The 16,186-nt window shown below is 40.7% G+C and overlaps 3 gene segments (V, D, J or C); all 3 read left to right on the top strand.

Moving 5' to 3' along the window:
- Positions 1-3,739: 3,739 nt before the first annotated feature.
- LOC107977316 lies at positions 3,740-5,035 on the top strand. The segment is given in 3 exon segments: positions 3,740-3,785; positions 3,866-4,168; positions 4,929-5,035. Coding segments are annotated over 3 exon segments (456 nt in total).
- Positions 5,036-7,531: 2,496 nt separating this feature from the next.
- On the top strand, positions 7,532-7,987 carry LOC113836143. The segment is given in 2 exon segments: positions 7,532-7,577; positions 7,659-7,987. Coding segments are annotated over 2 exon segments (375 nt in total).
- Positions 7,988-12,828: 4,841 nt separating this feature from the next.
- Positions 12,829-13,474, top strand: LOC100770681. The segment is given in 2 exon segments: positions 12,829-12,874; positions 12,954-13,474. Coding segments are annotated over 2 exon segments (567 nt in total).
- The last annotated feature ends 2,712 nt before the right edge of the window (positions 13,475-16,186 follow it).

Genomic DNA, 16,186 nt, shown 5'->3' with positions numbered 1-16,186 from the left:
GGTATCTGTGTTGGCAGGGAAGAATTGTCATACGAGTAGTACACATCTGGGAAATGTTTGGTTGGTGACTTTTCACCCTTTATAGCCTGAACAAGTTCTTTTGGACATAGGAACATCCAGTCATCATAGAGGAAGTTTACAAATTATTTACAGCTTGAGTTACTTGTGTCTTATATCCAGAGTGTATAACCTGTTAAATAACAAATAACAAATATATTATAATAACAAAATCAAAGTATGTATTGTTTTAGGAGCTCTGGACCTATTATTAAATCAAACCAAACCAAACCAAACAAAAACAAAACAAAAACAATGGCTTCTGTTTTCCTCTGCATTCAGGTTAGATTTCTAGCCAAGTGTTGTTACAATACCAATATTCCTATAAGATGAACACTGTGTTCAGTAGTTTAAATCAGTTTTAGATTTAATCTTTAAACCAGGATTAAATTTGGTGACAGATTAAATTTTTAAATCATGTTTAAATTTAACCACAGATTTAATAACAGATTAAAATCCAGATTTATGTTTACCATAAAATTGTGGCCAAATGCCATGACATATTCTTCATAGTTTGTGATCTTAGTTTCGAGTGACACATTAGTATGTGTTAACAGTGAAACATAATACAATATAATATAATATAATATAATATAATAATAAAAACAAAAACCATCACAACTAAGTTGGACAAGGCAAGACAGCAGAAGGAAAAGAGTCCCAAGAGAAGGCAAAAAATCAGAGACCTACTCATCAATATAGTCAGGAGTCGTATATCAAGAAATAGGAATTTGGGGTTCTTCAGTTTGTAGAACTAATATGGTTTTTAAAGACAATCTTTTTCATACATGAGTAAAATTTTATATTCTATTCTGCTCCTGCTCTCTTTCATATATATATATATATATATATATAATATATATATATATATATATGTTCCTAATATATTCCTAATATGTACATTCCTTATATAATTACAAGCTTCTCAGTCCACATAATGTTACTTGTAAATATGATCAGGGCTTTTGTATTGCTGTACTCTCCTCTCTAGAAGACCATTTCTCAGACACACAGTTCCTTAATTGTCTGTGTCCTTTGAATAAGGTTGAGAGGAGGTGAGCTGTCTTCCTTCCAGCAGGCTTTGTTTCCACAAGGTTCAGTCACTGCATTATTCACAGTTTCTACCATGATCCCGAGTATCTGAGGAGAGGAAGGAGAGGACACTGTGGTTGGTGAGTAAAATAAAAGAAAGAATTTAATAACAATACTAAAGAAGAAATGGAGCTCCCAACCTCAGGGGGCAGCTACACTTAGGGCTGAAGCTGACTCAGTCAGTGCTCAGTGCATCAGGGAAGAAGTCAACACAGTGAAAGAAAATTGCTCCAGAGCATGGAACAGAGCAATGCCCACTGTCCAGGACACAAAGAACTGGTGTGAAATGTACCCTAAAATGCAATATTAAACAATTCTGGAATATAAATTCCCCGTGTGTAGTCTGACTTTTTACTCTTCCACAGTCACCTCCCATTCTCACCTCAGCCTCTGGGAATCAGAACAATGCTGTCCATGCCAGGATTTCCACCTTTTCATTCTCTGTGTGTCTCAGGTCAGGCAGTGTTTGTCTTCCTGTCCCTGGATTATCTCACTTGCTGTAACTCACTCAGGTCCATTCAGTTTCACACACAGGACAGAGTTTTCCTCATCTCAAGACCACATCACAGTATTCTCACATTTTCTCTCTGCCACCCTTTCTTTGTCAATGACTTATTCATCAAATAAAATGATCAATTTCAAATTAAGTCATTTTATTGCTTCTATAGTTATTTTATGTATCTATGACATATTTTGATGATAGTTATCAGTCAATCATCCCATTAACTCCTCAATTCCCACACCCCACAAACCACTCTCAGTTTCATAGTGAAGTCCTTTTCTTATCTTGACTCCTAGGAATGACCCTGCAATAGTTGCAAATGTTGGTGTAGACTTCTCATGAAACACACGTTCCTGTCTCTCATATGTAGCCTATTGGTTGACTGGGAGAACTTGGTGAAGCTGTGTTTTGTTTGGTGAAGAGTGCACACCAGTCTCACCACACTCATGTGCAGACAAACCAAAGAAATGCCTTTGTGTGTATCCGCCATTATTATCTCTTTTTTCCGACAAGTTATACTAAGATACCTGATGGGCATGCCCATGTGCATTTAACCTGTGGATCAATAATAATTCAAAACTGGAAATTCTTTAGACATCTATGAACATATATAAGTATTGTTTAGATAAATGCCTATCAAGTATTTTTTAAATATTTAATTGATTTTTTTCTCATTTTTTGACTGAGTTATGTGCATATGTGTATATGGGCTCATGATCATATTCATACTGAGTGAATATTTTCAAATTTCCAATGTGAAGTGGTCATCTCAGAAATCATGTACAAAAAGCACTGAAAAAAACTGAGCATGTTGTCCTATATATTTATCTCTCTCTTATTCTCTCTCTCTCTCTCCAACTCTCTCTCTCTCTCTCTCTCTGTGTGTGTGTGTAAATAACTCATACAGAGGAGGAGGCTAGGAATTTGGTAGTGAGAGTTTGGGTATGCATGGTGTAATTCTGTATGTCTTTATTTTTCTTTCTTGATTTTTAATATGTCTAGTATTAATTTATAGGGAATAGTGATGGTGTATCTCACTATCTTTCTTAATTTGTTTATTGGTTGTAATACCTCATGTAGTCTTTGACTTTTTCTAAATATATATATATATATATACATATATATATATATATATATTCATGCCGTCTGAATTGATGAGTAAGTTTCCAATTTTCTAATTTGGGTGACTTTTATATTGTTTTTGTGATTAATGTTCTGGCTATTATCAAGTACTATCTTGACTAAGGTGGTTCAAATTAGGACAATTTTCTTTTACTTACATAAGTACCAACCATTCAACTCCACAACAATTCTTTACCACTGTAGAAAGCAAACAAATAGACAAAAGAAAGTGATTTAAAGAAGGAAACTCAGGAGAAACACATCTACAGCATGCGTAAAAAGAAAACTTTAACAGCCAAGGTTTTTGCAGCATTTGAGTTTATCAAGAGTCCATTTGGGGTCCTCTTGCCTGTGTCTCAGACACATTAACATAGATCCCTTACTAAGTGCCTACACTGATCACAAGGGTTGTTCTACTCAATAGGTTGAAATTCATGCCCCTTTCTGGCAAAATGTCTAAGGTGTGGCCAGCTAATATTAGAGGTGTCCCATGGGTCCTGCGGGTATCTGATGAGGGTTGAACAACACTCTCCAATATCCTCTGCTAAATCCTGGTGGGCCAGGATGGACTCAATGCCCTCAATGCAAGTTTCCTGAGTCACAAACACATTTCACACTGAGGATGGTCAGCTGGCTCATGGACCATTCAGTTGGCTCAGGTTGAGGAACATGACAGTGGGGACTTCAGTCTCAGTGGGAAGGAGTCTGTCTGTGAAGAGCTTAGGGATGAATTATGGGATGGATTCAATAAGAGTGTGTTAGGACTGGTCAATCAGTGTCCTGCTGTCTGACTCAGACGCTTCTGCCTTCTTCTCAGGCTGGATCAGGTCTTGATAATAACAGCTAACTGTCTCATGATTATGCAAATGACCTGAATTCGTGATGCTAAATACTGAGATGTCCATAGACCACAGCAACAGGTGACTAACCTCATCTCCACAGTCCCTGAGTGCATACATCCTCACCATGGGCTGGAGCTGGAACTTGTTTTTCCTGGTAGCAGCAGCTACAGGTAAGAGGCTCTCCAGTTCCAGGACTGAGGACATTAGAGGCTCAGGTGACAGTAGCATCCAGGTTTCCTTCTCTCCACAGGTGTCCAATGCGAGATCCAGTTGCAGCAGTCTGGGTCTCAGCTGGTAAGGCCTGGGTCCTCAGTGAAGGTGTCCTGCAAGGTTTCAGACTACAACATCATCAAGTACTATATGAATTGGCTGAAGCAGAAGCCTGGACAGGGGCTGGAGTGGATGGGACGTCTCAACCCTAGAACTGGAAGCACAAACTATGCACAGAAGTTCCAAGGACGGGTCTCCATGACCAGTGAAACATCTTCCAGCACAGCCTACATGGAGCTCAGCAGCCTGACATCTGAGGACTCTGCAGTCTATTACTGTGCGAGTGACACAGTGTTGCAACCACATCCTGAGTGTGTCAGAAAACCTGGAGGAGCAGGAAGCAGAGACTGAGATGACACAGAAGAGCAGCCTGGAGACTTACAAAGAAATAATGAATCTGACTGTCCTGTTTCAGCCTCCTCCTAATGGTCCTATGAGGTGTTTGTCAGTTTTTCCAAATGACATCTGAGGATGAAGCGGTGTTGACTGAGTGTGCCATGCGGTATACCACAACTTGATGAGATCTTTATCAGTGACCACCTCCATTGATATGCGTCTTCTTTAATGAAACCAAATATAAGAAGCTGTGACAATACATTATGGTGTGTGTGTGTGTGTGTGTGTGTGTGTGTGTGTGTGTGTGTGTGATGTAAATTAAAGACATTAGAACTGTTGACAAAGTAGCTGGGAATACACTATAATAAGAATTTGACTAGGAAAATAGATCAGCAATATCAGAACAAACATAAACACATGCCAAAATTCAGTTTGATCTATTTAACAGCACACTAAATACTTTAGTAGAAGTTGTTACCAAAGATTTTTTGTGGGGAGTCACTTTACCTTTCCTCATAATTTCAATTCTATGTAATCATTTATAGGTAAGTCTAATCCTGGATTGCTTTTGTTAGTAGTAATCACATTTTTTTATCAATATAGAGATGAAAATGACCCGAATATCACACTGTGGAGTCCTCTGGTATAGAGTCTGTTACTCTCTCAGCATTCTGGGCTCCTGCTCACATAACACTGGGCCAGAGCAGGGGATCCTGACCTGATGATGGGAGAGGCCTTGATGTCATCAGGAGCCCTGGGTGGTCATTGCCTGTTTGCTGAAATTGGATTGTCTCTGCAACACGTTAATGATTGACACTGACTGACAATGACTGGACGTCACTGTATGGCACAGGATAACCCCAGCACCTCCACACAACACACACACACACACACACACACACACACACACACACACACACACACAGAGAGAGAGAGAGAGAGAGAGAGAGAGAGAGAGAGAGAGAGAGAGAGAGAGAGAGACTGAGAGAGATTTTTGTTTTTAGAGATGTGAAGGGCCACTTATAACTCCTCTTGATTTATGACTCTAACTTTCACATACCTGTGTCTGATGAATTCTGTATATCTGTGCTTTTTTGTTTTTCTTCTGTTTTCATTAGGAGAACACACATACCTTGGCTCTACAAAGGCTGAAAGACAGGAACAAATAATTCTGCCATTGATAGCATGATTACAGGGTATTTTAATTTACAGAAAGTTCCTGTCCTTCAAGTCCAGTGTCCCCTCAATGTCCTGTGTGCAACATAAAGTTTCAGCAACATCATGAAATCTCTTCCTCAGATATAAACCACAGAGTCAGGATAGAAAGGGAAGAGGGGTTCTGTTATCTGTGAATTCCAGGGAACCATCCACAGAAAGATCAAAAGTGGTAAGAATGTTGGGTTGTTTTATATTTGAACTGGATGGACCCATGCAAGTTGAATATGCTGACTTCAGTGGGGACACACTGGATCTCAAGGAGAGGTAACAGTGCAAAGTATCCAAAATTAACAATAATAAAAGTGAAATACAAGAAGATACAACAATCTGCTTATGTCACATCCTAATTATGTCTACATCAGCTAAGCCCTAACGTCATCTGAAAAGAGGTGTCCAAGCCTGAACACCTCCTTCCAATCCCAACCTTAAGCAATAGGAAGCTATCCCTAACTAGGTGTTCACTACCCTAATAGACAATAATGGGGTAAGGGGGGTAGCATTCTTCAAGTTACTTTCCTGCTGAAATGGGACTGCCGAGGCCTCGTGGGGTCCTGTGGGAAGAATATGTTAGAATAGTGAAAGTCTCTAATGGATTATATCAGGTCCATGTTAGATGGGATTTGCTTGACTGAAGATCTAGTTTGAAATCCTCAACTTGATGGAAGTCATCACCCGAAGCTCTGGTCGTGGTGTCAGTTGAAACGGAGTAATTTGGATCCAGTGCAATCTAGGAGGTGTGGCCCATTTTCTTTCCAGGGTGTCCAGGGATTGCTGTCAGGCGGGTCTTCATTGGCTGTGTGGGACTCAAACACAAGTGTTAGCAGATAAATGTTTGCTTGTACGTGTATGCTTACTAGGAAAGGCAACCATGGGAAAATGACGATTATGAGAGGGTGCACATCTTGAAAGAACAAGCCAAGACAAGGAACACTCCCCAAATTCGTCTCTCATTCAGTATTACATGAATTGGCTTCTTGATACAATACAGAAACTCTAAAGTGTAGCTAAACAATGTGCTTGGATTTTAGAGGATGAAAGCCAAATCCAACTCTAAATCCAGCATTGGTTTACTTGAATAGGAACTAGGAAATAAAGAGAAATAGAGTTCCCTGAGAGACAGCTGTGAAGTTTACCGTATGGCACGTTCCTTTTGTTTGATGGTTATAGCTACCTTCTCTTCTTAAGACAAGACATACTAACTTTCAGTGGTGCTCAGGACAAACAGAGGTCACAGTGGAGCCAAAAATCAGCGGGAAAGAAATGAGATGAGGAGACAAGGGGACTACATAGTCTCTGTGGACTCCTTTTAAAAGTCTGTTACCTGAACAAAACTTATACAGGTGGTATGTGAAGTCTCCAATATTCAAACATAGTAAAAATTCTTTGTTAAATATTGCACTTTTTTGTTTTAATAACATTTATTTATGTTTAATATTTGGAAAACATTTTTCTATAACATTTTTAGATCACAATTTCATTGCCCATTTCCTCCCTGATCTTTATTACTTCCTTTCCACTCCACAACACAACCTTTGTTTATCTCTATAAAAATCCAACACATAGATAAAAAAGGATGAAACACCACACACACACTCTCACACACACACAGACAGAGAGACAGACACACACAGGAAACACACAGCTGTAACCAGCTAGATAAACAAATATTGTTTATCCATGGGGGAAGAGTACAAATTCTCCTAATTTAGGAGATTTAAAAATATCAAATCATAATTATTTCCCCCACCTGAAACCAATTTTTTCATCAAGAGGACCAAAAGTCTCAGGTTGGGATTCTACTTGTAAATTGAGGGATTAGGCATTGATGTTATATCCACAGGGTCTGCACAGGTCTCAGGAATGGCTGCTTCCTCAGACAGGATGAGGATTTGGACCTCAGCATCCTGCTGCCTGACCCAGGTGTCTTCTAACTCCTTCTTCTCCTGCTGGACTTGGTTCTTATCTAAGAATTAAACTGCTCATGAATATGCAAATCATGTGAATCAATGGTGGTAAATACAGGGGTGTCCACAGCATCCCCAACATATGACCAGTGCCCTCTGCACAGTCACTGAGCACACAGCTCCTCACCATGGGATGGAGCTGGATCATCCTCTTCCTGGTGACAGCAGCTACAGGTAAGGGCTTATCTGTTCCAAACCTGAAAGGAGACAGGGCATAAAGTGACAATAACATCGAGTGTGACTTTCTCTCTGCAGGTGTCCTCTCCCAGGTTCAGCTGCTGCAATCTGAATCTGAGCTTGGGAGGCCGGGGTCTGCACTGAAGTTGTCTTGCAAGACTTCAGGCTACACCTTCACTACCTATACTATGAACTGGGTGAAGCAGAGGCCTGGACAGGGCCTGGAGTGGATTGGTAGGATTTATGCTGAAAATGGTCATACAGACTATGCTCAGAAGTTCAGAGGCAAGGCCACTCTGACTGTAGACAAGTCCTCCAGCACAGCCTACCTGGAGCTCAGCAGCCTGACATCTGAGGATTTTGCGATGTATTATTGTGCCAGACACAGTGTTGTAACCACATCCTGAGTGTGTCAGAAACCCTGGAGGATTGGGGAGCTGGGCTGCTCTGGAGCTATGATGTCAGAGATCATCCTGGAGACTTGCTTAGAAGACAACTCTGTGAGTGTGACTCTGACTGTTACTTCATCACAGACCTGCAGAGCTTCTGTCGATTGGAAAAAGGGTCTATGAATAAATTGTTGTTGACTTGGGATGCTCCTAGAGTACACCCTATTTTGTCAATCTCCTTGCCAGAGACCACCTCCATTGACATGTCTTTTCATTAATAAAACAACAAAATGGAAAACTGTGAGAGTGCATCATGACAAAAATGCCTTTGGATTCTGAGGTGGGAACATTTGTTATGAATCACTGAGGATGAAGTAAAATAGAAATTTGACCAGTAAGATCCAAAGCATCAGCATCTATACAAACAAACTCACTTTTGTATCCTAAGAGAGACACACACGAATCTGCCTAGCAAGGGGAAAAAGATAAGATCTCCTCAGTAAATTGGGAGATTAAGGGCCAGGGGGGATAGTGAGAGGGAGAGGAAAGGGGGCTGGGGAAAACATAGAGCTTAATAAAACAACTCCTTTCATAGTCTCAATTATTATACGACCTCTTGATGTGTGTAGGTTTGACTCAGGCCATGTGGTCCAGCAGGAATTCCAGTATCTTAGAATGAAAGACATATTTACACCAGAATGCACTGCCTTGTAAGTATGATTCCTATAAGGTATACAAATGTATTATTAAATTACTTTTCACACATCTCATTCATCAACCCATTGTTAATTGAGGAAGTTTCTGAGATAATACCTTAGTCTCTGGTCCCACATTTATTGTCTTCCCTGTCCACGTTCTCAGCTCTACAATATGCAGGCTTTACAGAACATGGACCTACATTGATACAGCATCAACTCTTACAGTGCTTTGGATACTGACAGATCATCCTCATGCTATAGGGTATTAGGTTTTCAACAAATGGGTGAATAACAACCAGTATGGAGATCAGTGGATCTTGGTAATCTCAAAGTTCTGATAAAGTGTGATGTCTCTTTATCTCATACCATTAACTTTGCAAGTTCCAGTAGCAGACATACACTTCCATCAAAAATATGCATGTGTCTTGGTTAATGTGTATGCAATCCCTGGGGAATGCATTGTGTTAGGCAGAGTCCTCTTGATCAATTCTATGTTAGAGACTATGCAAACCTGTGTTGAATCTAACTTACTGCTTGACACAGCAATGGCTGTGTAAAGTATCCTCCTATGTTCCTCCAACTGGGGAGACAGTGTGAGGAGGTTCCCTGTGTGCTCAGGGATGACCTCAATTTGAGGATGCTCAGGAACAGCAGAGGGCGCTTTAGACCCAACTTTCACCAGAAAAGAAAATGGAGTAGGTGAGAGAAACATCTGGAGAGTGAGGGTGTCCTCGGGAACCCTAAGGTTTCCTGTCCTGACCTCAAATAACTGCAGAGACCATGTAATACACATGATGTAGTTACTGTGACATGACTCCAAATTTAGTACAGTAAAAATTCTTTGTAAACCACATACAAGTTTTACACATTACATATGAACCTTTTTGAGCAGAAAAATCAATTTCATATACATAAAGACTGATGTAAAATTTCAAACATTGACGTATACTCATCAGAACCACCACCACCACCAGCGGCATCTGTAAATCTATCTGTAATATCCTTATACTATCATGAGGGGTTTTCTCTGCTGAAATATATGACTGTGACCTGGGATCTCAGGCCTTGATGTTCCACCCACAGTGTTGAGCCCAGGCAATTCTGGTAGGCAAGTGTAGGCGTCCTGGTCCCAAGGCATTGCCCTCTGCCCTGTGAAGACTTCAGCTCAGAGGAAGGAGAGAAGGAAAAGTTGGTCATGATTGCAAAAATGACTTCATTATAGGTTTTAATAATTCATTATTTTGGGTTTTTGAGACAGGGTTTCTCTGTGTAGCTTTGGAGTCTATCCTGGCACTCGATCTGGAGACCAGGCTGGCCTCGAACTCACAGAGATCCACCTGCCTCTGCTTCCTGAGTGCTGTGATTAAAGGTGTGTGCCATCAACGCCCAGCTAATAATTCATTTTTATGTGAATACTTTCCCTAAAATGAAAGACTTTAGACAAACCTGGAATACTAAACACACACACACACACACACACACACACACACACACACACACACACACACTAAATGTGTCTGTGTATGAGTGTCTTGGGTAAGGAGAAGAAAGTAAATTACAGACTATCTATATGTACACTTGGGTTCCTGAAAGAGTAAAAGCGATGTTTTCCCAACTTAAAGATATTACTACCCAATTCATGCATTTACACCATGTTCCCTACAATATCCCGGGTTTGAGGCCACCTTCATCTCTTCACAGAATGTAGAACCTCAGGCGGGGAGAGTTCCTCTCTTTCCAGTCTTATGTTTAAGGGATTAGTGTCCTTCAGTCTGGTGTGAGGTGCCAGGTGTGTGTACAGCTCCCATCCTTGTGTTCAGATTTACTCCAGACTTTCATTATATGGCTAAGAAACAGATGTCCATTGTTAGACTTTTAGAATTTCAGCTTGCTGGGGAGATTGCTGATGAATTCTCAGGAGACATCCACTTTCTTTTTCTGAATGGATGGCGTTTGCGCCTCATGAGATTAGATCCGCCTCTGGTAGCAGACTTCACCCAGCAACTAAATGCATGTTTGGTGCTGCACTAATCTGTGTGGTCTCCCATGAGTCACATCATCAACATATAACATGCTCTCCTCACAGGAATCACACAACAGAACCGCCATTCACAATCCAACTGTTGTCCCTCAAATGTGCTGCCTTCGATTCTCTGTGACCAACTATCACATTAACTGGGCCTAAAAGCACCCAAAGAAGGATGACAATATGCTGATATTTTACAATCAATTGTTGGAGTCACAGGTGCTTTGACAACAAGCTGGGCTCCTACTCAGGTGGCATTGGGGAAAGGGTAGTGGGATCCCCAGCTCAGAATGTAAGAGGATTAATTCTATCAGCAGCAGCCCTGGGGTGGGTGCACATTAAACTACTTTCTGAAATTGGATTGTGTGTTTCATGCCTCCCAAACAACAGTTTGTAAAGAATGGTGCCCAAACTCCCAAATATTGTTTATAAACGTTTGTTTTCATTTAAATGGGGTTGGTTACAAATGGTTAAGGATCACAAACATTCACTTTCTTTAAAATGGGGAAATATGATATAGAAATGAACACTTTGTATTGGTATGGATTTTCATTTGTTAATACAAATTTAAGATCAATTTTGATATATGTATATTTCTCCTCTTGTTTGGGTATTGTATATTTTAGTCCAGATTATTTATAGTAAACTATAATAGTCAAACTTATACTTAGGTTAGCTAGGTTTTCTAGATATATAGAGATATATTTCAAGTGGATAGGCAATTTTCAAACCTTTCAAAGACATACAGAATATGGCATTTAAAATGTTTTAGGGTGTTTCATGACAGGAGACACAACTGCTCCTGGCAACAGCAAAGATGCAGTAAGGAAGATGGGCATCAAAGAAACTCGTTATGGAATTTCTTTCAATATGGTGAGACTAGCCATTTGGGCAAGAAACTGCTCTTGTCTTGACTGTTTGTTTGTGTGCTCTGTAAAGTGGGCATCCAGGACCCACAGGAAAGTGACTGCTGAAATAAGATGGGACTTTGCTGCAGAGTTCCTGCTTCATGGAAGAGCATGACAGACATTCTGAAGGACACAGAGAAAAATGCCTGACAAACTGCCAGTACAGGAGGACAGTTTAAAATTTCCTGTTTCATTGGGAAGTCTGTCAGACACACTGTGGCCTATGAGGAGAAAATGGATGTCCCAACATTACAGAGGAAATTTAGGTGACTGTCCAGGTAATGAATGTTTTTGTCAATTCTAGAGTTTATATACTATTTTCTATGGTCTTTGATGGAGTTGAAGACAGATAGTTATGGTTATGGTTATTAGTTATAATAAAAGATAAGTGGCATGTTAGTCTTTAGGCTCACCAAGATAGAATAGATGATAGAACATTTTTTGAAAGTCAGTGCATTTGTCTAGCTGCCTATCCTCTCACCAGATATCGAAACTCTTCTTTGTTATGAGTCTGGTTCACTATTTTTATTGTAATAATTTTTAATTTTTATATTAATATAGATACATCATTCCCTCCATACCTCCCCCATGGAATGTCTTGCAATCTTTAAAATTTATAATATTTATTACATGACATATGTACAAGGAGAGCACAGAATTCATAGTTTTAAATACAAATGCACCTTATTTCCAATCGCTTCATCAATACTGGCAGACACTGACATGGGAGTGCAGAGGACCACAGAGTCCAAGAACAGCAAACATTTAGAAGTGATGTGAGTCAGGGAAGGAGAAATGCAGAAGTCTCAGTGAGCAGACACCGTCTCCATTGGAAAGGTTAAGGTTGCTGACTCTCAATAGGACGGGGACGTGATGAACAGAAGGCAAAGGCCACTGCGGCCATGTTGAATGGAATCAAGCAGTGAGACTGTGAGATTCACAGGTGGAGATGTCCCTGTGCAGACCTAGCAGAAGCAGAAGCCTTGGGGGTCAACAGAGCCAGTGTGAAATCATAAACACCAGATGCTGGAAGACATGGTGTTAGCCACCTGGAGTCTTGGAGCCTTGTATATTAGATTTGCATTCAGTTTTGTTTAGGACTTGGTAATATTCAAATGTGCTCTATGCAAAAACATTTAGAGCAGAAATCTGAGGCTCATCTCCCTCACCCAGCAAGGGAGAGCCTGATTAGTCTCAGAAAACTACAGATCCCCAAACTCCTACAGCATGGAGTGGGTGTGGAGGCTCCTTTTTCTGCTGGCAGCTGCCCAAAGTAAGACATCAGAGCCCACAGCCACAGGGTAAACTGAGGCAGTTCCATGACTTCTCACTTCCCCATGTTCTCTCCACAGGTGTCCAAACACAGATCCAGCTGGTGCAGTCAGGAGCTGAGCTGAAGCAGCCTGGGCAGTCAGTGAAGATCTCCTGCAAGGCTTCAGGGTACACCTTCACACAACATGGAATGCGCTGGGTGAAGCCGGCACCAGGACAGGGTCTAAAGTATATGGGCTGGATCAATACTGAAACTGGGAATCCAACATATGCTGATGACTTCAAAGGACGGTTTGTCTTCTCCTTGGACACGTCTGTCAGCACTGCATATCTGCAGATCAGCAGCCTCAAGAATGAAGACACAGCCATGTATTACTGTGCGAGATCCACAGTGTGAAAACCACATCCCGAGGGGGTCAGAAAACCTCAGGGAAGTGGTTCTTCTGTGCCCAGACAGCAACAGAGGAAATATCTGCCCTCTTCCATGACAATGATTATGAAGTTAGTAATTAGACACAAGGAAATTGATCTCTGTTCTTTGGTAGACTCTTCACAGTTCTGTGTTGGCAATCAAGCCACATGCATAGGAAAGAGGACATAGGATAGCATCATTAACTCGGTATAAAACTATAGTTGCCCAGGCTTTGGTATTCATGCCTTTAATCACAGCACTCAGGAGGCAGAGGCAGGCAGATCTCTGCGAGATTGAGGCCAGCCTCATCTACAGAGAGAGTGCCAGGATATGCTCCAAAGCTACACAGAGAATCCCTGTCTCAATAAAAAAACAAAAAACAAAACCAAAACCCTACAGTTATAATAACAAAGCCCCATATAAATGCAGGAAATTTTTGACAAGCAATAATGATTCCATGTATTGAAACAGTAACCTCAGTCTCTGTCATGCTGTCAGAGAGATAAACTGTCCAGTGTTCTACATGCTTACAAATGAGAGTGCAAATAAGGAGAAGAGAGCTCTGCTGAGAAGTGCTGGCCTGCAGAGCAGCCCCTGTTGACAATTATTACTAGAGAATTGTCCAGCTGTTTCCATGTGAAGAAAGTCACTTATATGGCAACACCTACTGTGCACAGGGACATAGAGCTTAAGGGGAGCCAGGCAGCAGAAGTACATATTAACACTGTAGACACTGGTGAGTCCTACATATCATTTAAACTCTGGTGCAGGAACAAATCCAGACAAGATCAACCTGATGCAAAAGGAATGGAGGTCAGCTGGGGATGCTGGCATCTCAGACACTCAGGGCCTCAAGGAGCAGGTGCCAACAAGGGACAGCAAGGGAGGTTACGGAATCTACCCAGAGTTTCCTCCTTTCAATTACCTACATATAACCCTGTTAAGCATATGAAATCCAAAAGAGAAAAGGTTTGATCATTTAAGGGCCAAATCATAAATGACTTCAGATCACCAGTTCAGTACATTTAGTTGCTTTAATGAGGTTCCTGTTCCTAGGAATGCCACAAAAATGATAATGCATAATCCACCAACCCTCTTAGCCCTAAGAAGGACAGTTTCTCTAAAAGTAGAGTTAATTACTCCATTGGGCATTTGGTACCCAAACTGAGAGAGAGACAGATGTTTCTACTGACATGAAACTCCATCCATGAGGAATCTTGTTAAAGTAATTTTCTCTCCACCCCCAACTGGAGGACAGGAATTAGATTGACTTATGGTGTAATTTTGCTTGATTTCTGCTTCCTTTCCAATGTAATATATTTTTTATTGCTGTTAACTGATCTGTGAGTACAAATGTGTTGTCTCCTCATTCTCCTGAGTTCTGTAACTGAATGGGTCATACATGGATACTGGGGATACAGCTGAAGACTTACTGTGTTTCTCTGACCTCAGGTGCTGCTCCAGGTACAGCCTGATGAAGGAAGCAAAGTTCCTGCTCTATCCTATTGTCATATTATTATATTGGGAACTGCTAGATCTGGGTCTTAATGACAAATTAGAAGAGCCTGGATTGAGAGGGACATTCATGGTAATATAGGCACAAAATCATATCCATACTGAAACATCCACTCAGCATCTTAAAGTAAAGAAAGCCACTTATTATTGTAGCTGAGCTCTGTGAGCACTGAAGTTTCATGGATGTGTTCCTAATAAAGACAGACAGTGCAGATTCATTGTAAGCAATGACAAACCAACCAGCAGTGAGCTCAGAAACAGCAGGGGGCACAATGAAGCCAAGAATCCCCAGTAGAGAGATGAGGTTGGTGTGGAGGGGACTCTATATCCTCTGTGGTTTCCTTCCTTGAGTCGACTAGTTGACCTGCACCTGCTGTTGTTGACATGTGATGTTTTCATGTTCCAATTTAGTGCTGATTATTTGTTAAACACTTCGCAGGTTTGTATATCCATGTGTATTTTAATCAGGTTTTATTTACTTTTTATAACGTTTCTAAAGAAAATTAACATGAGTTAGTCTGGTCATTGATTGTCTATTTTCAACCCCTTCCATTTTCTTCCTATCTCCCCATCCACTGAACACCACACAGTTTCTCTTTGTAGAAAGCAAAAGAGAGGCTAAAAGAAGGATCAAATTATAAGGCATTAAAAATAAGAAAATAAGAAACACATTCACACAAAACTCATAAAAACACACATCTATGGCACCTTGAGATATGGGTAAAAGGGCAGTGAGACAAAAAGAAAATGCACAAACATGTGATATGAGACAAAATATCTTTAAAAAGTAGCATATATTATCTACTGCTGCACTTGTGTCCACACATAAGTGTGGTTAATATGCCCAAAGAGATGCCAGTGCAGAACAATAGTTTTTCCTTTACACACATCAATTGTAGAACCTTCCTGGTTAGGTGTGAGAGCCTGTGTCCATGTCCCTGTCTCAACACTGGGGCCTCATCCGGCTTGACTTGACTCAGGCTCTGTGCAGGCGTTCACAGTAAATGTGAGTTCCCATGTGTATCAATCAATCCTGATTTCTCTAGAAGACACTGCTTCCTTGGAGTCATCTGCCTCTTCTGGCTCTTACAATCCATTCAGTTTTAAAATTCTTTTTAGAAAACAAGACATATCTCGAATTATTGTGGTGAAGTAAGAGCAATGCAACACCTCCCAGGGTTCTCATCAACTGTGTGCCCACTCTGACCATTACCTTATAAAGAGTTTTCACGTGCCCAGCACAGTGGTATGTAGTTAATAACTCAGATCTTCTGTGAGTAGCACTGTCCACCCATGCAGATACCTCTGTTCTAAGACAGAAATCTCATCCACATTCTTTCAAATCATCTTTCTGAAGGCACATATCTCAGATAACGATAGAGCATG

This window comes from Cricetulus griseus, chromosome 5 (assembly GCF_003668045.3).
Source record: "Cricetulus griseus strain 17A/GY chromosome 5, alternate assembly CriGri-PICRH-1.0, whole genome shotgun sequence".
Lineage (NCBI taxonomy): Eukaryota > Metazoa > Chordata > Mammalia > Rodentia > Cricetidae > Cricetulus > Cricetulus griseus.
This window is presented reverse-complemented; position numbering and strand designations above follow the sequence as displayed.